This window comes from Scatophagus argus, chromosome 21, assembly GCF_020382885.2.
Source record: "Scatophagus argus isolate fScaArg1 chromosome 21, fScaArg1.pri, whole genome shotgun sequence".
Taxonomy (NCBI): Eukaryota; Metazoa; Chordata; class Actinopteri; family Scatophagidae; genus Scatophagus; species Scatophagus argus.
Genome location: NC_058513.1, coordinates 1,733,878 through 1,758,467, shown reverse-complemented (window position 1 = coordinate 1,758,467; position 24,590 = coordinate 1,733,878). Strand labels below are relative to the sequence as shown.

General features: G+C 41.0%; 1 protein-coding gene across 1 annotated transcript in view; it reads right to left on the bottom strand.

Annotated features, from left to right (window-relative positions):
- Nucleotides 1-24,170, bottom strand: part of myo15b (myosin XVB) — a 54,013-nt gene extending 29,843 nt beyond the window's left edge. Inside the window, exons 1-20 of the mRNA XM_046378046.1 lie at nt 22,143-24,170; nt 21,798-22,025; nt 14,533-14,597; nt 14,104-14,167; nt 13,280-13,389; nt 13,036-13,110; nt 12,532-12,625; nt 12,268-12,371; nt 12,068-12,131; nt 10,426-10,539; nt 10,167-10,328; nt 9,958-10,071; nt 9,813-9,871; nt 8,859-8,982; nt 8,679-8,774; nt 2,955-3,086; nt 2,513-2,638; nt 2,333-2,410; nt 578-726; nt 53-98 (exon numbers count right to left, since the gene is read on the bottom strand). Coding sequence (XP_046234002.1) covers nt 53-98; nt 578-726; nt 2,333-2,410; nt 2,513-2,638; nt 2,955-3,086; nt 8,679-8,774; nt 8,859-8,982; nt 9,813-9,871; nt 9,958-10,071; nt 10,167-10,328; nt 10,426-10,539; nt 12,068-12,131; nt 12,268-12,371; nt 12,532-12,625; nt 13,036-13,110; nt 13,280-13,389; nt 14,104-14,167; nt 14,533-14,597; nt 21,798-22,025; nt 22,143-24,170 — 4,032 coding nt within the window. The remainder of the gene's footprint in view (nt 1-52; nt 99-577; nt 727-2,332; nt 2,411-2,512; nt 2,639-2,954; nt 3,087-8,678; nt 8,775-8,858; nt 8,983-9,812; nt 9,872-9,957; nt 10,072-10,166; nt 10,329-10,425; nt 10,540-12,067; nt 12,132-12,267; nt 12,372-12,531; nt 12,626-13,035; nt 13,111-13,279; nt 13,390-14,103; nt 14,168-14,532; nt 14,598-21,797; nt 22,026-22,142) is intronic.
- Nucleotides 24,171-24,590: the final 420 nt, after the last annotated feature.

Genomic DNA, 24,590 nt, shown 5'->3' with positions numbered 1-24,590 from the left:
ACAGCTGATGTAATGACACTAGTTGGTATCAGTGTAAAGTGTCTAAAATTACCTTGACGTAGTTTGGCTTCAGACAACGAATAAAAGTAGTTTTGCATCTAAGAGTAAAAAGACAAAACATTGACACAGGTTATTCATCAGGAAATATGATCTACCTTTCACCTATCAGCATCTAAACACGACTGAGCAGCATCTGACTGAAAATATTTCCATCAAGGGCTCTGTCAACTTTGAGCATCTGGAAAAACTATTAACTACTAACGGTATACATGTGATTGACATGTTTCCATGGAACAGGCCGATTTGAGCTATTAAGTCTAGTATGATGTGCCTCATATAATTCTCACCAAATGAAAACATTCTTAAATAGACCAACTATCATTATTATCATATTTCTTTCCACGACAGTTACTAAACCCACAGTCTCCACAAACCACAGCTGTTTGACTTTATACAGACGAAGTGAAATTGTATCCCTTCAAGTCAGTCATGACACTCTGTTGGCTGTCACGCTGGTCCACAATGGTGATGGGTACTGACAGCTGATTATCAGTCGGTGTGGTGGGTGTGCTGATACCTCTCCAGGCGGGTGGTGAGTTCTGTCAGGGACTGAAGGAAGTGGGAGGCAGCAGTAGAGGGTTGCTGCCGGAGGCCCCTCCCTCTCCAGCCCAGCTCTCTCTGCTGAATGTAACCATCCTGAACCTTCTGGAACAGCTCTGACACCATCTGACAAACACGGTCACATGCACCGAATATTCACAAGAATGCTGTCAAAATGAGCTTTTTCTCAGTTTATCTGAATATTTGTGTTTTTAAAAGCCTATGGTTGTTTTTAGGAGCAACCAGTATACTGTATTTGATGTTGATTTACATTCTATTACATTTATATTCAGTAGTTTCCTCAAACTTTTACTCTCATCATCACACTGCAGCTTGTGGTGTCATCATTGATAAAACATTTACACTTCTTTATTACATTGTGCTCATTAATTCTGTCCATGGATGCCTCTGGGATAATAACTCAGGCCGGGAACGTTTTTTGTTTTTGCTTCTCTCTAGCCTGATCTTGCAGCATTTGGCAGCACTTTCCGAGGTTTTTATCCATTTAAAACACTACCTATCTACTACCTTTTCTCTCTGTCTCTCACCTGTGCTGTCCATTCTTTTCACCACACTGCTCAGCCACGCACACTAAGAATCATGTAACAATGTGATGTAACATTTCTTTGTTCTTTGGTGAAAGCAAGACAGCTCAATACACTGCTGCTTAAGAAAAGACACGCAACAGGAAGAAGGATAAAAGCATAAAACGCCTAGAAAAAAAATTGAGATTCCTTTGCCAATTTGACTTATACAAAGTGTGCAGAAAGGCCAGCACAGAACACACAAGCTGAAACTGAAATGCTGCAGGTCGTATGAAACAACAGAGGTTTCCTGGGAAAATTAAAAATTAGTAAATAAACCTGAATGTAGAATTTTATCACTCGTATTATTGTTTACATTTTTGTGCTTTTATTTGTTCTATTTTCCTTTTCATCACATAGAAGGTACACAATGCAAACATTTCCAAGAAACAAATTAGGCCCATACAGAACTAATCCCTCTGAATCATAACTTATAACACACTCCAAGTGTGTGGTGATGTATTTATCTGTAGAGACCTTGCCCTTTGCCCTCAATATTTTATCATTTTCCTAGTATTTTGATATATTCTGAGCACCAGCCTTTGGGTAACAAAGGCAACAACTAGGTTACATTGCTGTGTCCATGTCAACCTCAGGTTTGTGTGACGGTCTATCAGGATATTTATATGTTTTAGCACATAACCACTGACAAATAATTTCTCTGCTTTGCTCTAACTAACTCTCTCTCTAGTATGCCTTTATCTGTCTCTGTATTTTCACTTTGAGCATGGTAGGTTTCCCATTGTTCTGCAGTTGTCTGCTGTCTTATTTGTCTTATTTATTTGTTAGTTAACACCAGTAAAGCACTTTGAATAGGACTGACTTGAAAGGGACTATGATGGTTTGAATGACTGGTTGATACACAAAGCGAGGGATGAATACCCCATTATCAGTCTGAAAAGTCTCAAATTGATATGAGTTGATCAAAAGTTGCTCCATGTATTATTCATTAGAAACCTGTTTCCAGGAAGGGCTCAGAATTGAGCTTCACATCAATGAAAAGTATTTCCAGAACAAGTATTTTATAAACTTGAATGAGTTTACTCAGCCCTAATCAAGGGCTTCCTCTGTAGCAGCTATGCACATTTGATTTTGCTAAGCTATTCAAAAAGGCCCATATCAGCAGAACCTAATGGCTGTTAGATCACCTTTAAACGACTCCTGGCAAAAAGCTCCACAACTTCTGTCCTGAACTGGTCGTGATTCTTATTGAGGAAATTGTGAACCTGGAAAAAAAAAGAGTATTTTAAATAGTATAGAAATGTTCTCGGTGCACCAGCTTCTGCTTGATTAACCTGCTATAAGTGGCAGTGTGTTGTATCAGATACCTGATAAGTGACAGCTCCGGCATAGTGGTAGACAGTGAAGACTGGCAGTGGGTTCTTGGGCTTGGCATAGTAGGGGCTGTTCGCATGGTGGTAATGGCACTTCTGGAGGAAGGTATGGTCGGTGGCCTAATGAAAAAGGACAGAGGAAGAGTGCCAAAAAGACAGATTTACTTTCCAATATTTAACACCCCCCATACAAGATCAGATGTACAACAAAATGGAATAAATGTGAAAACTTTTTTATTTTATTATTCATTTTTTATTCAAAATTAATAACCATGGCACACTGTATTATTCATAGAGGATGTCAAAAGCATGAAAATAATATATTATCTTTTATTAAACAGCATTTGTGCATTTGCACTGGCCAAAATAAAAACAGTCATTAACTTTTCCACAAACCTATATTTTCAGGTGGATGTGTGTGTGTGTGTGTGTGTACCTGGGGCAGGCAGGTCTGGTCGTCTAGTATGCGTAGGATGCCGTGTGGTCTGGAGGAGATCAGCTCCAGACAGGAGTGGAAGTTCTTGATTTGCATGGGATACCATTGGATCTGTTCTGCATTGTACTCCTCCTGCAGGACACAGCAACATTGCAGACTACACTGAGTTTAAGTGTGTGAAGGTATTTATTAAAAATGCTCTTTTAAAAGAATATATACAATTTCTTTGGTCTACTGGCCATGTTTCCATATGCTTCTGCAGTCCCTCTTAATGTATTAGCATATATTATAACTAACATTATACTATGGTGTGGGTGAATACTTGATTCTGACTGTATGTACTTTGCCCATTAATCCCTGTTAATGGACGCTCACTGAGTAGTTCCAGGGAAACTGTCTCTTCACCATTCTAAAAGGTGGTTGCTGACACCTTGACATTAGAATTAAATGACATTAACATAATTTTGAATATAAACACTGAGTGTAGTCCCTCATGGCCTCATTCTCACCACATGAAGGCAACTGTAACACACAAGCTGCAGCCTACATGGCTCTTCTGAACTTACTTTGTAGGCCATCATATAAGAGATCACCACACTACTTCAAGCTGCAGCCAACAGTACACATAGACTATCATTTGCTGGTGAAAATCTTGAGATTGATTTGGGGACAATGAGATGGCTGGATAGCTTGATAGTCTTGTTATTAAAACTACAATCAAATTATGCATACTGTTCGTCAACAATATGCAACATTTTTGATTTTGGGGTTTTTCTGACTCACAGCTGAACCAGTTGGTCTGAGTGTTCTGATTTTAAAAGCCTTGCATCTTGTTTGTGTAATACACAAAGAAAAATCAAAAAACTTGCATTTTGTGTTGTTTTTTTTTTAAGTGGTTACATGCAGGCTCTATTTGCTGTGCTGTCTGAGGGGCAAGGGCATAAATAAATAAATGATAAAATAAACTAAAATAACATAAAATAAACAAAGCACCAGCTACTTGGGGTGGGAGCCAGAATGCAGAACATAATACAGTTATGGTGAAACAGTTCCAAACTCTGGTTAAGATTAAAACTGTTTATTGATTTGACTACAGTATAATAACTATTCCTCACACACTGAACAGTTATCTTTCTAACCATTTGGAGGCACAGCACATAGAGCAACCAATATGGCATCACATCACCTTTTGTACAGTAAATATTATTACATATTATTATCGTCATGGAGATCCCAGATGCAGAGCCTCAGTCTTCCACATTGTGCAGTGAATGTAGTGAATGGGTAAATCACTACATGAACGCAGTTCATTGAGGAATCAGTTTTCCAATCTTGCAGCAAACAGAGCTGTTGGTCCTTGTCAGAGTCACAGTCATCAGCATACCATGAGTACTTAAAAGGATCCGGCCAGTGCGTTCTATTCATGGTGGAGCTGAGGCCTGAAGCTAAAGGAGCCAACGGCCTGAGGGTAGACCTTCTTCAGGTTGCCCCACTCGGTGCTGAGGAAGCTCCTACTGAGAACCGATAGTAAGCCGCTGAGGAACAGCAGCAGGACCAGCAGTAGGAGGACGAGCAAAAACATCAGGATAATCTTGTTGACCTCCTCGACAAAAACCTTCTAGGGGTAACTGCTGGATGACACGGGAGCAAACTCTGATGCCATCATCATATTCATCTTCCAAGTCCTCTTCATCTTGAGACATGGACCCATACCCAGAATCTTCACCGTCCATGGTAGACCAGTCCAAATCATACATCAAATCCATGAGCTGTTCGATGTCTGTATCAACATCATCCTCATCATCAGAGGGGAATAGGGGAATAGTCCTACCTTCACCCCAGATATCTACCTGAACCTCACCTTCCTCTTCTTCACTGAAAGAGATGTAGATTGGGAGGTCTTTTGGGAGGTTGCTGTCGACAACCCTGACTTTGGATACACAGTAGTTTACACCACCTGAGGGTTACAGCAAATTTTACATTTTAAATATCTTTCATAACATTAAAAATGTTAAGTTACGCCTGGGAATTTTTCTTCAGAAAAAGCTACAGTTCTGCCTCTGATAGTTTTAACAAAATGAGGATAATTTTATGCTGTATTCCTAGACACTTAATGAAAACCACTATGTAAATTGTTTACTTTGTTGATTTTTAAAACTATTTGCAACGTCTGTTGACCTTAAACTATGAAAATTTTTCTGCATATCACGGTGCATGTCTGAGATACACGCTGTGTGCCGTCCCATACAGCTGCATGACAAACAGCTGTGTTCTCCCCTCAAAATAAAAAACCAGACCAACGAGCAAAGAGCATTTCAATGTTATGATAATATCAAGATGTCGAGTACAAGCTCTGTGATGAGTGAACACAACAGTTCAGATTGAACGTCCAAAACCAGTGACGTTCACTTTATTTTCTTCACTCTGGTTTCTAACAACACGGAATATCTGAAAATAAGTTCATTTAATGTGATAAACTTCGAAACTAAAATGACTGAATGTTTCAGCATCAGCTAAGGTTTTAACAATCAAAATAAATCAAAAATCAAAACTCAGGGTCCCACACAGAAGAATGTGCCCTGAATTGATCTGATTGATCTGCACATCCTCTATCATCAGTGCATCTAACAGTGCAATAGACTCCGAGGTGCACAGGAAAAACTCATTTTAGCATTTTATGAAATCTAGTCTAGTCTGCATCTTTTTTCACTAATTTTGATTAAGTATGTGAATTCAGAAACTCAACTCGCTCTCAACAAGAGAAAGTCAATCTAATCAGGCCCATTGATATACTTATCTAACTTTAAATTCAAAAAGTTACACTGGTTTCTGTACTGGTGAAGCTTTTGAAGTTTTAAAGGGGATGAATCAACAAATCAAAGCTAAATAAAATGGAAAAATAAATTGAAAATTTGTCTCACCTGCACAGTTACTGTCCATCTCAGGTCCGACTCCCAGCAGCAGGTGTACCTCGTCGATTGTCGGTCCACCGAGGGCCATTTACTGCCTGTTCGGGTTCCCTCAGTGATCCGAGGATCAAGTAGTTCAATTTTTCAATAAGTTTTCCAAAGATACTTTCCAATGCTTTGGTTGTCTAGTAGAGTTCTCTTTCCACAGTATGAATTTGTGCCAAAGTTCAAGTAAAAAAAGTGAGACATGAAAACGGTCTGCAGCTTTTTATACACCTGTACGACCCACGGGTCATTGTTCTGCTTCCATGACATTTTACTGACATGAGAGTGTGTGCATGTGAGCGAAACACAGGAAGAGTTAATCTTTGTCATAATAAGCATAATAAATAAAATAAATACATTTTTATTCATAACCATACTGTATTTTTAGTTTTCAGTGATTTGTTTGCAGCTATTTGTTCACCATGAAGCAAGCAAGATGGAAGCCAATACATGTGTTTCCACATGTGTTCCCATCCTGATATAGTTACACTGTAAACCTTAACCTGTTCCATCCACAACCCGCAGCACCTGACTAATTCTTCTAATAACACTGGCACTATTTTGTGTATAATTTTCTAAAAAGTAATGTAGTATTTTACCATAAACTCAGTCCTCACTTAGTCTTCAGCAGTTTTTCTGGGAACAGACTGTATCTACAGACACATTTTTGAGGTTAGTCTGCACAGAAATACTAATGCGTGTCAAACATCACCTAACAATCAGGGGTCCCAAACATTTCCACAGTTTGAATTCTGGCATCACCCCCTGCTGTGGGTGCTAACAGAAATACTGTAAGGTTGAACTTTATTTCCTGCAATCTGTTAAGTGGAAGCTGTGGTGATAATTTCTTGAGATAAAGAAGCTTTTGTCCATGTTTCAGACTCAGGAGTACTGAACAAAGAGTGAGAATTAACTGTGAGCAGAGACAAAAAGCTGTGGTCAAGTTGGACAGTTTCTAGTAGCCGTCGGTCTGTGCAGGAAGTGACAGTAACCCTCACACTCAGATCACAGATCAGTTCACATTTACTGAAATGTTATCAGAACCCAATATCAGTCTGTACGTTAATTATGACAGTGCAGCCTACCGAAATACTACACATGCAATCTGTGATTTCTGTTCATGGTTTAACCTTCATTTTACATGAATTCTAAAGTAGATGAGAATCATATCAGTTTGCTGCTTCATACAAGTCAGTTTAACAGACTTGTCACCCTCTTTTTACACAAACTGAAAACAAAAAATGAAAGACAGGAAAGAAATGTAGGACAGCTTTCATTATCCAGTGTCCAATGTCAGATATCTGAACAGATGTTATTTTAGGAATCCTCTCATCCCACTTACATGAAGTCTTAGTGTTGGTAAATACTTTACTAATTAAATCACTCCAAAGTTGCAATATATATCAACCTAATTGTATATGTTGTTTAAATGACTTTTAACTTGAAATTTTAAAATTTTGAAAGAGAGCAATATATTTCACAGGTGGGACTTCTTTTAGGTAATAAAAAAGTAGATTGTTGCTGCCGTGGTCCATAACAATACATTTATAGGGAATGCAAATCGCACAGTATTCTGGGACAGTAATGCCATTTTTGGTTGCTAATATCTTTCACTGTCACTGTTCATTTGTCATCTGTCAATCATTCATCATTGGAAATACATAAACGACATGCCAAAGACAAATGCCCGTAAAAAGGACCTCCCAACAGCGAAAAGAAGTAATATGTTACAAAACCCAAAAAGGTTTGACTTGGCTATGCTAACTAAATGTTGAGAAATGTCTGCGAATCATATAGAATTAATCCAGTGGTATTAAGCAAAATGCACCACACAGCATTAGCCGACCTGAATGTAACAGGCTACTGCCGTATTCTGTGTTTTGTCTCTAATTCGGTGTGTAGTGTTTTGTGCTGGTTCAGCAGTTCTTTTTGGCACCTACAGTAAACAGCCAGCAGATGACACTCCTACCCTTGTAGATACAGTTATGTCAAGATCCTGAGCAATATCACTCTATGTAGACTTTCACTGTATAACATATCATGTGAAAGCCTACACAACTAATACAACCTCTCATACCTCAACATAGCTCACCAAAGCCAGAAGTGAGAAAATGTTCAAGCTAAGTCTCTCCTTAAGTCCTGCACTCAAAGCGCTTGCCTGTGATATAATTTTTTTGTTGTTGTTGGTTATGCGATTGGCTGTTACAATCTACTATACATCAGTGTTTATCGACCATGATGAAAGTGTACTTTCATTGAGGTACACCAGCCGAACCAGCGATGTAATTTATAGGAGGTACAGTTGAAATAGCTTATGACTAATCTATAGGACATTAATAATTATCGAGGCCAGACTAATTCTCAGGGTGTCAAATATTGCCATTGTGTCATAGGGTGAGATGTAGAGGATACCCTTTAGTGTATGGATAAGATGCACTGGGCTTTAAACCACCTCCAATATGAACCCATCTTCATCACTATGAGATGATCAGAGCAACCGCACAACGCCATGCAGTACAGAAAGTGGGTTGGAGATGAGGGGTGAATAGTGGGTCACACAAAGTGACTTTCACCCAGTAGAAGGAGTTCCCATATGAAACCAAACATCACCAGTCTTTCCCAAAACCCAACCAAGTAGTTTTTGTGCCCAAACTTAACCAAAGCACTATCTCCACACTAACCGCACGTTTTCCACATTATCCACCACACAGAAGACAACGGTACCCTGAGGATGAGTTATCTTCATGGATCAAGTATACAACCCACTGACCTGCTCCTGGGAGATCACTGCCTTGTTGACAAAGTGCTGCAGCTGCTCATTGGCAAAGTTGATACACAGCTGCTCAAAACTGTTGACTCCCAGATCCTGCAGAACACAGAGGAGCTGTGAGGTCACATGAAACACCACAAATAAATGCTCAGTTATTTTTTAGACAGACAGAATACCAACCTCAAAGCCATAGATGTCTACTATACCCACAGTACTATCCATCTCTGTGGGACTCAGCCAGTCATTGATTTGCTCCAGCAGCCAGTCAAACAGCACTGAATACAAGGCTTTGGCGATGGCATCTCTGTGAGACAGGACAAGGCAGAGAAGGGGAATGTGCCACATCAAAGGCAAGTTTCAAGGGCACTCTAATAATTCTATGCATCAGAATTACCTGTTACAGGGAGTACAACTCAGCCAGCAACAAGCTCTGGAGGAGCTATTGCAAAGTATGAGAAAATAACTGTCATTTTGAAGGTTAGACTTATTCCAGTTTGGGCTTAGAGAGACTACCAATTACTTTTAGAAAAAAAAAAAACTGTGTTACAATCTGGAGTGCTGAAGTTCGAAAGAAGTGAGGGTTAAGCAGCCAGGGAGGTTATAATAAAAGGAAACAATGAAGCTGTGTTATGATGTAGAATACAGTATTTTTTTTAGGCTTGACCCATTCTTAGAACTGAAACTCAGAATATCTTAATACACTGGTGTCAGAAGCTACCATGCAAGGTTCTACCTGCTTATCAGGAGCAGGAAATATTCACATGCACACTCACATAGCCATCAAGAGTAATTTGGGGTTTAGTATCTTGCCCAATGACATTTTGACATATAGACTGCAGTTGCCGTTCCACCTCCTGAGTCACAGCTATACATTCACATAAAAACTAAATGGACTAAAACAGACTAAAACAGATGGAATAAATTGTTTATTTTGTGTAGTTTATATTTCACATAAAAGGTACTGGCTCTACCCATTTCTGTATCAACAAAGCTGTGTTATGTTGGATAGAATTAATGTTCCAGATAAGTGTTGGGTGGATGGATGGATGGATGAATGAAAAAAAGGCCCAAGACTTGTTTGCTGTTTGCACTTGCACATCCAGCTTGCACCAATATTTGACCAAATTTTCTTACCTGGATTCTATGGCACTTTCCACAGACAAAGGGCAGTAGATCCTGTCATAGGTTGTCTCCTGTGAGATGAAAAATGCTAAGCTGCAAATCAGTTTGTACACATGCAGGATTATGGACTATGATAACTGACTGAAAGAATACTGACTGTGACTCTGTGAGTGATGACCGTCTGCAGAGCCTCGGAGGAAATCTGCAACAAGCATCCAACCCTCCGGGCTTCAGCTTCGCTGAAGATACGAGCCACTTCAAAAGACTCACTCTGAAGCAAATACACCAACTGATGTATGATATCAGTGTCTGACCTGTCTAATTTCTAATTCTCACTCTCTCTCCTACATACACACACACACACACCTCATATGAGCTGAAGCACATGTTGCCGAGCTGCAAGATAGAAGAGAGGATGGCCCAGATGGTGGAGATCTGATCAGCACGCAAACCAATGGTCTCAAAGCACTGAACCAAAAGCTGGAAGTCCTGCTTGTCCTGCTTACCCTTCAGTTCACAGGAACCACCCTAGAGAAGGACAGAGAAAAAAAAGTGAATTGGATGGGAAGATATTACTCAAACCAGAGATGGGAAATAATATTGTATTCACTAATATGTGATGTACTTGGTTTAGGTAGTAATAAGTCTCGGCTCCTTGCAGGTAGAGTTCCTGTTTGTCCCAGTCATTCATACCTGCCAGTAGTTCATAGAACACATGGTAGTTCCTCTCCTCCCTGGCCTACAAAGGAAATGAGACAAGAACTAGAGAGGGACACTGACTGAGTTCGTGACATCTGATGATTTGCCATCTACTTACAGCAATTACCTTGCCAGAAACAACTTAAGGTGTTTTCGGACTAGAGGAACCCCTTTTCTTAGCCGCCCAACTAAGAAAAAGGGTTCCAATTTTAAAAACCTTTGCAAAAAGTTAATTTTGCAAAGAACAACTTGTAATGGTGGCCTTAAAATGGAACAAAACATGGACAAATGTCAAATTATTGTTATATTTTGCACTGAAGTAACGCTGCTATGCCAACTCCCAGCCACTTTATATGACTTCAATATGTATTGGCAGTGCCTGAAGGTGTGTAGCTCTTGGGGGAGCTCCCCAGTTGGCAGTTTCTCTCAGAGAGCCCCCAGGAATTGTTTGGTCCAAAAACACCTATAATGAAACAGACTGTATACTCATTTGTGTGTGTCTTATTCATTTAATGAGACTTCAGTACAGTGGGAAAGAGTGGAGTAATTAAGATTAAGGGTATCTTGAGACAATAAACATTTTAGTGGCTCTGTGACATTTAATCATTTACACATCTTGAGGTAATGTTTCCCATGGTAGTTAGTGTATTACCATGCTAACATTTTCTATTTAGGATTGAACACCAAGTACAGCTGAGGTTGATGGTAATGTTTTTAGTCTTTAGATATTTGGTCATAAACTGTTGGACAGATTAAAATTTGACCTGATAATGAGACTAGAGCTATACCACAGGGATCATTAAAGTTAATACCATTCATCCTGCAGGAAATGCGAATGTCTATAAAAACTTTCATGACAGCCTATCAGATCAGCCTGCTACTGGCCCTTGATAAAAAAAAAAAAAGAAAACACCAATGTGACTGAGATTCACCCTCTGGGAACCATGAAAGACTGCTAAGTAGATGTTGACATATTGCATTAGGTAATGTCATGACTTGGCGGGAAAGTTAAAAGTCAGGGAATTAACAATGCGTTTGGATTCATTCTCTGGGGACCTTGAATGTTTTTACCAGTAACATCTCTCAAGGTTCTTCATTTGAAAAAGATATTTCATGGCAATCCACCGAACATTTGCATTGCAGTCTGGACCAAAGTGGTGTGGTGTACCAACAACAACATTTCCATCCTTAGAGTCATGTTGCTACCATGGCTAAAAACTGAGGACTGTTATTTGATCAGTTTTATAGGTGAAGGTGTCTTCTATCGAGGTGCGGAAAGACGAGACTCCACATCATTCAATTTCCTAAAGCATCCAATCAGAAAAGGAACTTGAGACATTCTCCTACAGGCCAACACACATTGCCATGTGATAAACACACAGCAATTTACCCAATGGCAAATAGTCCAGCAGCCCTATTCACACTGTAGGTGTCAAAGCCAATTTCATGTGTTCTTCCCTCAAGTGTACCTTGTAGTCTGAAATTTGCTTCTACAGCAAACGCAACCTCATAGACTCCTCCATAATGTCTGTTTTGAGCACACAGCACACCTCATTCAGTGTTCTCACCTGAAAGACAACCCTGGACTTCTCAAGGAGATATTTGGACAACGAGGTCCCTACAACAACCCCACTGTCAACCAAGATGAGAGACAGTTGACAAATAAAACATCTGGAACTGATCTAATTAGGGGATTAAACATTGGAACATATTGTTTGATGAAATATCAAAAAGTGTTTCCACAAAGGGTAACAACTGGCTGACTCACTGGAGAATGTGGATGTGGAGGTACTTGCCAAAACGGCTAGAGTTGTTGTTGAGGATGGTCTTGGCATTCCCGAAACTCTCCAGGATGGGAAACACCTCCATGGGCTGGTCGAGGAGGAGAAAGAAAGAAAAAAGTGAATCAAAGATAAAACTGGGGGGACTGAGAGACACATCTGCAAAGATTCTGGAGTGTCATTAACTCACACAGTAATGTATCAGTACATTAATGAGGGTGTTACTTTGTGTTTTTTCCACAGTGAACTACCTGTCGCAGATTGTCATTTCTGCCCTGATACATGGAGCTGAGGTAGTGGACTATCAGCTTGGTTGCTTCAGTCTTCCCTGAACCACTCTGTCCACTATACAAGAAATAAAGATCACCTGTCATTATATTGTCATGTCATATAATGACAAAAGGCAACAAGACAAATGAGGGGAAAAAGATGACATGCAACAAAGGATCTTGTCTTAATGTGAACCATGGATTGAATGACACAGCTTTTTATAAGATTTATATCATGTAACATGAAAAAAGACAAAAAGTCACAGTGACTGCAACTTTGTATTTGGCTCAACTGTGTCTAAAGGTCTGTCTATGTCTATGACTTTTTGTACTTTTTTACTTTTGCGATGCATTGAGCTAGATTCTAATGTTTGCTTACTAACATGGTCGCAATACATGTTAAGATGTTTAACAGTCTTTGTTGAAATGCCATGTAAGTGCATACTGTGGAACTAAAACTATTAAAATTATTGTTCTTGTTCATACCTGATGATGATACACTGCTCCTGTGTGGAGGCTTGAGACTGACTGAAGGCAGCGTCAGCTATGGCATACACATGGCTGAGGGAGAGAACAACACAAACAATCACTAGTGATGAAAAACATCAGGGAGATATCTGAAAGGATGGAAATTTTTGGTGAAACGCATTATAAAAAAGTTATTTTAAAAAAATAAAATAATAAAAAGAACAGTAACCAGAATAATGTATGGTAGCGTGTGCTTGCTCACGGTGGGTTTCTCTGCTGCTCTTTGCCCTGGTATTTCTGTCTGAGCTCCTCTGTGTAGATGTTAAGGGGCTTGAAGGGGTTAATAGACAGCATCATGTTTCCAATGTAAGTCTGGGAACAGAGAAAATGATGCAGGGTATGCACACTGAAAAAAAAAAAATTAGTGCAGAGGGAAAATGTCTGAAAATCTAATTTGACAAGAAGACATATTATACAGTATGAGTGTGGAGGTGCACTCTTGGAAGCATATACTACAAGTTTCACTCATTTAACTTCTTAGGTTCTCTTACGCAAGAAGGTTGTGGGAAATGGCTGAAAGTTATGGGAAGCCAAGTAAGTGTACCTTGAGTTGAGAAGTTTTAGCACTAAAATATACTGGTTTGGTACTAACAATAATGTTAATGAGCAAAATCAGTCGAGTTTCCTGTTGAAGAGCAACTTAGCAGCTGTAAATGTTTGTGGACGCCCACTTCAGTGATGTCAAAGTGTGTGTGAATACACTGCAGCTTTACATACATTATTGGGTGTGCTTACAGGTGCAACATCACACCTCTGACCACACAATCAACCACTTTAACCTGTTTAAGGATTAAGCTATCATCTGATTTTCAGAACACAAATCTGCATTATTATCTTATTCTGTATTATATTATGTATTATTATCTTCTTGTCAGCTCATACAAGTTTACTTTTTTTCTGCCTTGTTTCAATATACATGCACATTATTTCCAACATTCCAACTACAGCATGGAATTATTTCACCAAACAGATCCAAGATTTGCTTTAAAATGCTTTACATAGTGTGAGGTCAGTAATGACACTTACATAAATACAGTCACGCTGGAACCTCTTCTTCAGATTCAGAAGCACAGAGCTCTCACACACCTCTCTAAGAACATTAAACAAGCAGGTTAAGAAGTGCATATTCATAATCTACTGTAGGGGTGTGTGTGTGTGTGTGGACACATATTCTTATAGTAGTGGGGACAAAAATCTGTTTACACAGTCACATTGTGAGGACACACAAGCCCCCGCAATGTAAATGATTAAATGTTAGGGTGAAGACTTGCTTTAAGGTTGAGGTTAGGGTTAGGTTAAGGCAAGTAATGTTTATTGTTGTGGTTAGGTGGTGGTAAAGGAGAAGGAAATTAATGTAAGTCTATGTAATGTCCCCAAAAGTGATGGAAATGCGAAATGTGTGTGTGTGTGTGTGTGTGTGTGTGTGTGTGTGTGTGTAGGCATGCATAAACTCACTCCAGCTGGGACAGGTCCTCCACCTCATCGACCTCTATAACTCTTTTGCTGCCAGGCATCACCACCTGAAAAGCGCAGAGGAGATAAGTGAGTTTTAATTTTGATAGGTCTAAATTAATGTCCCACCACCTTCCATTTCAAACATCACTTCTGTTATGATGATGAACCTTACCCTCTTTTCACAGCCATCTTCTAGTCTGGCTAACATTAAATTAAACTGGTCCTCTAAAAAAAAAAAAGGTGAATGAGCCTTAGCAAGGGCTCTTCATTGTTAAAGATGTGTTTTGCTTCCGCACTTCCCTGCTGCTAATGGTCCACTCCACTCATAGCCTTTCCACAGGTAACCAATCCACTTGCAGCAGTGGAGCAGTGTGATAGCTGATATACTGCAATCCCATAGCAGCGTGTGGCAGTGTGTTGTATGCCCTATTGTATCTGGATCAGGAAATAAATAAACCAGCAGCAAGTCTTTTATGTCCTATTGTCTTGTGTGCACACCAGCTATAAGTGATGAAATAGAACTAATAGACATAAAGTCCAACCCTTAGCCATTAGGCAACCACAGTTTGGCTCTTCTGAGTGAGTAATGTTTGTTTTAGGATTGATGCGGTTTTTAGATAAATGCTATTTGACACAGCAGAAGTGAGGAATCAGCAAATTCTATGGCTCACCACTGCTAGAATGTTGTAGTACAGCCTATTCACCAGGAGTACATGTTAGAAGCACATTTCTGCAAACTCCAGATATGACATGTTACTTTTGTTCTTTCAAACATATCAAAGCAACATTTCTACAATTATGTGTTACGTCACATTCTGATGACACGTATATGTGCTGAATTTCTGATCAGGAGGTGGGGTGACTAATTGTTCCGACAGCTGCCAAGCAAGTCACCGACTTTCAAGACCACATCAGCTAACCATTAAACCATTAAGACATTTTGTAACCATTTTCATGGCACCAACAGTGGATATTCTGAACATGTCAAGAGATTTTCCAGCTATTTGTGGCAACTAGAGCAGATATTTTCAACAAGACATCAGGAGAGTTTCCAGCCATGTTTGATTGACAAAATCAGGTATTTTAATGTAAAACAGTTTTCCAAACCATAACCATTGACAAATTTGAATATAGTCTAACTGTCTGTCTAGGACTTTGGTTCAGAAGAACTTATCTACTCTATATTTTGCTGTGAAATGTGGTGTGGATATTTATGATTCAGGGAGTTAATATCAAGTAAACATCAGAACGTCCCCTTTTCATATACTGGCTACTTTCAGTTGTGGGTTTTGCAGGAAGTTTCTGAAATGTAACATAAGGTGTATCCATTGTCACTGGTTCTGCTTTTTGTTTCCCATGTTCACCACCTGCTTTAGAGTTCCTGGAACTATATTTGGGCACTGCTGTTACTAAATGCAAGTTCCAGGTAGCTGCCAGCTGTGCTGTCCATCATGACTAATCAAGCATATGTATCGTCACATCACAGCTACAACACTACAACAAACACAGCACCAGTAAACCCAATCATGGAGGTAGTGAGATTAAAGTACAGTCTAGAAATACTCCATCTCCAGTAAAAGTCCTTGACTGAAAAATTTACTTAAATAAAAGTATGTACCAGAAAGTATGATAAGGAAAATGTACTTAAAGTATGAATAGTAAAAGTACTCAATGCAGAAAAATGGCACCTGTTACAGTAATAGTATTACACAGTATGGTTTCAGTGGAGCTCATATTTAACTACTTTGTTTTAGGACTTCAACAACAATTGACTGAGTTTGAAAAAAAAAAATCTGTAAATAGTTTTAAACAGTTTGTTTAGTGCAAACCTCAAAATAATTAAAAATAAAATACAATTATTAAAATAATCCTCACATATGAGAAGCAGGAACTATGTTTTTGTATGAAAAATTACTTCAACAATTATCAAAATAGTTGATTTTCTACCTGATTGTTTCAGCTTGACTTGCACTTTTTCATGTGTTGTTTGCAAGTATAAAGTAATTACTCAAGTACAAGTACCTCAAATTTGTGCTTAACATTTAATACTTGTGTAAATGTAAATGTAATGCAATGTAAATATTTAGTTATTGCATCTGTATCACTCCAGACAACTAATACTTTAAAGGGCCAGACCACCGGTAGTGCAACACACAAGTTTTATTCATTTGACCTCGTTATATTTTAATGACCACCAAACAATATGCTAACAAACATGAACCCTTTCTTTTAACTATTCGTTGTTACTGACTTGATCACATACAGTACATATTAAACACAAGACCTTTTTAAATTCCAAATATTCGTCATGTAAGCTGACGTGAGCTGACAGCAGCAACAGAGATGCAAATATTGCAGCACTAAGAAGAGTGTTTGTGTGATTTGATCTACTATCTGATGAATCCATTTTACTTTTGAATCAATTAGATAAATGATAGTATCAATACTGAAAACAATACTGAAAAATAACACTTTGTAATTTTGTTAATTTGGTACTTTGATATGGGAATGGTCACACCTTTATCATTGTTATTGGTACATCACGTGTGATGACTTCCCATAATTCCAGCATAACAGCAAAGGTCTAATATGACAGAATAAAATTAATCACAAGTGTGGTTTTTCAGGGCCCTTACAATGGAGAAATCTTGATTGACAAGGGACAAGAGGGCATTCTTCACAGGCAGAAGGAGTCAGCAGTTTGAAATTTCTCAGCGAGTTTACAATATACAGCCAAGCAGCACAGGGATTATGTGAAAAATCAAATAAGATTACAAAAAACGGACCAAGAAAGTATGAAGTGGTTCAATGTGCTACTGCCACTGTTGTCTATCCCTCAATAGCATAGTTTACTTACTTCATAAAGATAGTGTGACATACTGTGACTACTCCCACATTGACCTTTAAATGGCATATATCTAAAATCCATTCATTCTCTATACAGCTTTATCCAACAGGGTCACACACGGGGATGGCTATCCCAGCTGACAATGGATGAGAAGTAGGGTACACCCTTGACTGTTCGCCAGTCAATTGCAGGGCTGACACCCAAAGACAGACAACAGATAATTATACACTAACACCTAGGGACAATGTACTCAACTCAACTCAACTTTATTTATAAAGCCCTTTAAAAACAGCTGCAGCTGACACAAAGTGCTGTACATAAAATAGGACATGAAATAAGACATATAAAACAAAGAACAATATAAAAACAATAATATACGATAAAACAATGTTAAAATAATATTAAAGCAAAAACAGAAACAGGGTCTCATGCTGGATTAAAAGCCAAGGAATAAAAATGGGTCTTAAGACGTGTTTTAAAAAACGGACAGTGAAGGGGCTTGTCGAATGCATAATGGGAGGTCATTCCACAATTTGGGACCAGCAACAGAAAAGGTCCTATCCCCTCTGAGTTTCCGTTTAGCCCTTGGTAACTCCAGGAGCAACTGTTCAGATGACCTGAGGCACCGGGCAGGAGTGTATGGGCGGAGCAGCTCAGAGAGGTAAGGCGGGGCGAGACCATTTAAGGATTTAAAAACAAATAAAAGAATCTTAAAATGGACTCTAAAGTGCACAGGCAGCCAGTGGAGAGAGGCTAAAATGGGAGTAATGTGCTCCCTCTTACGTGTTCCAGTTAGGAGGCGAGCAGCAGCATTTTGCACTACCTGGAGACGCGCGAGGGAGGACTGGCTGACTCCAAGATAAAGTGCGTTACAGTAATCCAGCCGCGATGTAATGAAGGCGTGGATTACTGTTTCAAAGTGCTTTTGTGCAAGGAAGGGCTTCACCTTTGCCAGCTGCCTAAGGTGAAAGAAGCTGGACTTAACTATTGCACCGATTTGCCGGTCAAGTTTAAAATCACTGTCCATCTTAAAACCCAGGTTTGAAACTGTTTGCTTCCTGTAAGGCAGCAGGGGGCCTAAGTCAACAGGAAGTGGTTCACAAGAGCCACTGGGACTGAACACCATCACTTCTGTTTTATTTTCATTAAATTTTAAAAAGTTCAAAGACATCCAGGCTTTAATGTCTTCAAGACATAACAGAAGTGGTTTCAAGGAAAACCCGTCCTTCTTCTTCAGTGGCACATAGATCTGGGTATCATCAGCGTAACAATGAAAAGAGATACCATGTTTTCTCAGGATGGAACCCAGGGGCAGCAAGTACAGTGAGAAAAGCAGGGGCCCTAAAATTGAACCCTGTGGAACCCCATATGACAGCGGAGCAGGGCGGGACTCAAAACCACCAAGGCTTACGCACATAGTCCTGTTTGCCAGGTAGGACCTGAACCAGTCCAAGGCGGTACCAGAGATGCCTACTAGCTGCAACCGATGTACTAAAATGCTGTGGTCCACGGTATCAAAAGCTGAACTTAAGTCAAGGAGTAGAAGGGTCACATAGTCTCCAGAGTCATTTGCCAAAAGGATATCATTAAAAACTCTTAATAGAGCTGATTCTGTGCTATGTAGTGTTTTAAATCCGGACTGGAATACCTCCAGGACCTCGTGCTCATCCAGAAATGATTTCAATTGAGTATACACAACTTTTTCCAGGATTTTTGAAATGAAAGGCAGTTTGGAAATGGGTCTAAAATTGGCTAGCACACCAGGGTCAAGACTGTGTTTCTTGAGAAGGGGTTGTACCACAGCATGTTTAAAACTTTGGGGGACAACACCAGAAGACAGACTGCTGTTGATAATGGCCAGAACCGTCTGCCCTATACTGGGGAAAACATCTTTAAAGAAGTGGGGCGGGATAGAGTCACAGGGAGAACCTGATGGTTTAATCCGGTCAACCACATCTTCTAAGGCCTTCAGGGACACAGGCTCAAACAAATCAAATACAGCCGAGCAAGGGACAAGGTCAGAGGGGTCAGATGCAGGAGTAGGGATGAGAGCCCTTGCAGTAGTAACCTTGTCAATAAAAAACTGCAGGAAACTATTGCACACTTTGGGGGATGCCTCTATGCACACCTGGGGGGGATTAAGAACAGCCTCGATGGTTTTAAATAGCACACGCAGGTTGTAGTGATTAGATTCAACAAGCCTGGACAGGTATTGTCTTTTGGCCTCCTTAACAGTACTCTGGTAGCAGCGCCAACAGTTTCTTAAGATTTGGTACGAGACCTGCAGCTTGTCCTTATTCCACCTGCGTTCAGCTTTTCGGCACTCCTGTCTAGCTGCGCGAGTTTTCTCATTAAGCCATGGCTCAGGTTTAACTTTGAGCTGCACCGTTTTTAATGGAGCCACAGAGTCCAGTATGGTTCGGCAGGAGGAGTGAAACCAGGAATTTAGCTCCGCCGTGTTTGCAGATGGTAAGCCAGAGGAAACACACAGTCGGTTAAAAGCAGACGAGAACTGACCAGCAGTGGCAGGGTTAAAAATCCGACGGCTCCGAGCAGGAGCGGCAGATTTGACTGCAGAGCAGGAAAAGGCAGTTTCAAACACCACAGGCAAATGATCAGAAAACACATTGTCACAATTTTCCATGTTGGACACAGACAAACCATGGGAGAGGACAAGGTCTAATGTGTGTCCATGTTCATGTGTGGGACCAGACACACACTGCACCAAATTAAAAGAGTCAATGAGGCTTAAAAAGTCCTTCACCATCGGCTTGTCAGGACAACACACATGAATGTTAAAATCCCCAACAAGGAGGACACGATCATACTTGGTCATAATTTCAGCCAGCAGATCAGAGAAGTCATTTAAAAAGTCCTTGTTGTATTTGGGGGGTCGGTAGATTACAGCACACAGGGCCGGATCGGAGCGGCCCACCTCAAATAAATGTGCCTCAAAACTGGAAGAGGGGGATAAGACGACACGCTGCCTACATTTAAAATCATTTTTATAAACAGTCGCCGTTCCTCCTCCGCGGCCCGACGTCCGCGGGGAGTTAAAATAAGAGCAGCCGGACGGTAAAAGTTCGATCAGAGGGCTGCACTCACCGGGACCGATCCAAGTCTCTGTCACGCAGAGAAAATCCAGGCGGCGAGAGTTGAAGAAATCCCTCAAAATAAACGTTTTGTTCGCCAGAGATCTGGCGTTCACCAGGCCGATCCTGGCGGGCGCCGGGGGCTGCGGTTCGGTGGATCTGCGAGACCGTGGTAGCGTCTTCAGGAGCCGGAGGTTCACCCCGCGCTGGGAAAGCCGAGGAGGGCAGGAGCGGCGAGGCTGGAGTCCCGCAAACGATCCGGTGACAGGTACAAGGCAGGCACCGATGGGGTCGAGGAAACGCCGGGGCACAACAAAAGGATGGATTAATCCCAGTTCTGTCCGGGAGATGGTCGAAGATCCTGCCAGCCAGGCCTTAAGCTTCACCAGCCGACCACCGCGTTTGCCGCGGCGGCGGAGACGCTTCCGCCGAGGAGGTAGAGCCAAGGCCCGACACAGGTGAGTCGGGATCCCCGCCAGAAGCGGGGGCACAGTTTTCTGTCCACCATGCTCAAACGCACCCAAAGTCTTGGCATTATGTCTAAGATCTAAAAGGAATTGGCGATCGTACACCAGCAGAGACTTGATCTGTGTAATGGCAAGGGTTGAGAACACCAAAAACACAAGATACCGTAGGAGCAGCAGGCGGCCAGGTACACACACCGGCGCCATCTTCAATCATGTAGAGTAGCCAGTTAACCTAATGTGCATGTTTTTTGGGGCTGGAAGGAAGTCAAGAGTACCTGGAGAAAACCCATGCAGGCACAGGGAGAACATACAAACTCTGCATAGAAGGGCTCAGACCTGAACTCGAACCGAAGCTTTGTACTAGAACTACCCTTGGGCTAAATTGTCAACTTACTAAACCACATTACCAAGGAATTTACTTCAATGGTCCAGAGAGGATTACAGTAATGTTGGTATCAGTTTGCATGCTAAGATACTGTATCTCCCAAGAGGACAAACTAAGGCTCTAGAGGTGTTATACCTCCAAATCAGTGAATACAGAAGCAAGAGCTAATGAAGAGGGATATGAGGGAAAATAACATAAATAACTAAATTTTCAGTAGCTTCTAAAGTCAGTCAGACCCTGAGCAGAGCCTATTGCGAACTAGCTACACAATATGTCCGTAGCTTGTGAATGCACTGGCTGCTTGTGGAGATTAAATAGAGACTGTAAAATCAATCCAGTGGCAAAACGGGGTTTTAAAATTTAGGCTGAAATTTGCTTTGCATTTAATAGCTGAAGTAGCAGTATAACGATAACACTTTGCTATAATTCTAATAATTGTTAATTAAATTATTGCTTCTAATTATGAGTAATACCTGTGTACTGACTAGTCGACTCTCCAGCATTTCCTGGGTGGGGTCCTCTGATTCCCAGAGGCCCCTGCCATTGTGGGCAGGAATGGTCTGGGCCAGGCCCCCATTGTCATAGACTGTCCACTTGGTTAGTTTCTCCACTGTCTGGTGGGGCAACAAGTTCTCAGCACGCAGCCAGTCCTGAACCAGATACAACAATGACAGATGTTTGAATTTAAAATAATAATTGAACTACACTGATTCAACTAAATTTACTAAGATTTCACTAAGATAGTGGAAGTAGTGTATAATTGACAAAATGCCATTTCATACTCAGTATTTTAAGAGCACAACAAATAAGGTACATACCTGAGGGTCCCCACTCATCCGTGGGTTTCCAGCCCAATGCACCTCTGGTTGGGCTATTGCATATATACCCCCTTCACCCATCAAATTGGCGACCTCCCTGTCTGCCTCCTCTTCATACAAGGATTGGAGACCTGATGTCACAGCACTTGCCTCCCCATTTTGAAAGGGCTGTGTGACAGATCTAGGTATTCCAGGTGCAGCCTCTCTCTCTGGGTCTGGTCCCTTGACCCGAGTTGGTCCACCTCCTGTTGTTCCTCCTGACAAGGAGATCTTGGTCAGCTTGATCTGAGAGGGGTCCAGTTTCCTTCTTGCAGCCTGTAGCACACTGACTCCATCTTGATTTTCTAGGGCAACTCTCCTGTCTCTGTCTTCAGTGATGGATGTTCCTTCTAATGTACCACTAGACGCAGGGCTCCCTTCTACCACATCTCCACTTGATGTTAACCCTCCTGGCAAGGGCTTCTTGATGGACTTCAGGAGACTGAGATCTGGTTTGACAGGGAGGACAAGCCTAGCACCTGGTTTTGGAGGTTTTGGCTCTGATGTAAAGGGCTCTCCTGGTGATCCAGTGGTACTTGATGGAGTAGAAGGTCCTGGAAGTGCCTGGGACACCTCAGCTGTCTTTGCCTTGCCCAGTTTGTTCATCCTCGGCAGTACCACAGCATATTTGGCCTCTACCTCTTTCTCCCCGGGTGGAACTACTTCTTCTTCTTCCTTCCCTGCCTTTTCCTGCAGACAGGCCTTTTCTTTATCCATTTTGTCCTTAGAGGAGCTTCTGTTTTTCTTACTGGCTAGGCTAGTTTTACTGGCAACTCTCATGGCCATCCTGTGTTTGAGGATATTTCCCTTAGATGTTCTGGGACAGTTGTTTACAGTCTGTTTCTGTTTTATTGCTCTAATGGAGAGCCAGCGGGAGACCCCAATAGCTTTAGTCCAAGCAGAAAGTTTCTTTCTCAAGTTTAACCCCCGTGGCACATTCTTCTGAATCCAACCAGACACTCGACGAAGAGTGGTCATACCTTTTCTTCGTGCTATCAAACGCTCCTTGGGTTTGCTGGACCCTCCATCAAGGGCTTCACCCTCTGAGGTTTCCTCATCCGGTTTTGCTAGGATCTTATTTTCTTTGTGTCTGAGAGATGCCATCTTGACCTTCCTCAATAGCAAGTTCTGTGGCTGCCCCTTGGCAATGCCATCAGTGTCCTGCAGCTCCTCAGGCTCCAAAACAGATTTGAGGTCTTTTCCTTTGGCTTTGAGGAGCATAATTCGGTTTTGGCCTTTAATTGCTTTAGTCAGTGTTGGTTCATCCTTGTCCTCCTCATCAGAATCTGCCATATCAGCTTCTTCAGGACTATTTTTTTCATCAGTATTCTTTGTCTTGTTTGATAACTGGGTCTTGCCTTTTGCTGTATCAACCTTGTTCAGGGAAATACATTTAGATGGTACAATCTCCTCTGTTGCAGAACTCGGTTTGTCTTCTTTCAGTGGCTTCTTTTTGTTCTTTTTTTCTTCCTTGGCTTTTTGTTTGGCTTCCTTTTCTAACCTCTGTCTCTCTGCTTTGGCCCTCTGTTTCTCAGCCTTCTCTGCCTGCTTGTCTGCCTTTGTTTTTTTAAACATCTTGTATTTCGCCCCTTGCACAGGCTTTGAGGGATGTGGAATCTGTCTGCGTTGTCTGCAGGTTTTATCAATTGTCGGCTCTAAAGACGTGTCCTCTTGGGTTATCTCCTTGTCTTCACTGCTATCACTGATGACTGCATCAGATACTTCAGCATCCTCCTTGTTTTCCCCTTCTTCTTCTTGTTCTTCTTCACTAGAGGTGACTGGTTCAACCTCAAAGTCACTTCTGGAACTGGCTTCCTCTAAAAGCGCTTTGTCTGATTCCTTCCTTCCTGTCTGTGCTGCATCTCTTTGGGTATCTGAAGCCTCAGACTCCTCCTCCTCACTGCTCTCCTCACTCCTCTGCATCTCAGCTGGCTCTTCATTACTGTCCTGCTCCTCCTCCTTCTCATTGCTAGTTTCCTCTTCTGTCATCTCCTCTGAGCTTCCTGTACTGCTCTCTGATTCCTCCTCTTCCTCACTCTCTGTCACTTTGTAATTTCTCTTATTTTCAGGTTTGTTGTTGACAGTCTCTTGTATGGTTTGGAGTGTTTTGGGCGAAGGTTTGACTTTGTTAGTCTTTTTTGTGCATCCTGTAGTCTTACTATCTTTCTTATATTGAAGTTGGGATCTATCGTTAGCAGTTGTCCTATTTCTTAATAAGCTCCCAACTTGTTTCTGGGATCCCTTTATTTCTGTGTCTCTCTTTTTATTTTGACCTGCTTTATTCCTTCTATTACTCTTCACTTTATCTGTCTTTCCATCCTCCAGAGGTGGCGAATTCCCTTTACTTTTTTGTTTTCCATTAGGCATTTTGGAAAGAGGCTGAGATGCTTTGGAACCATTTTGTCTTTG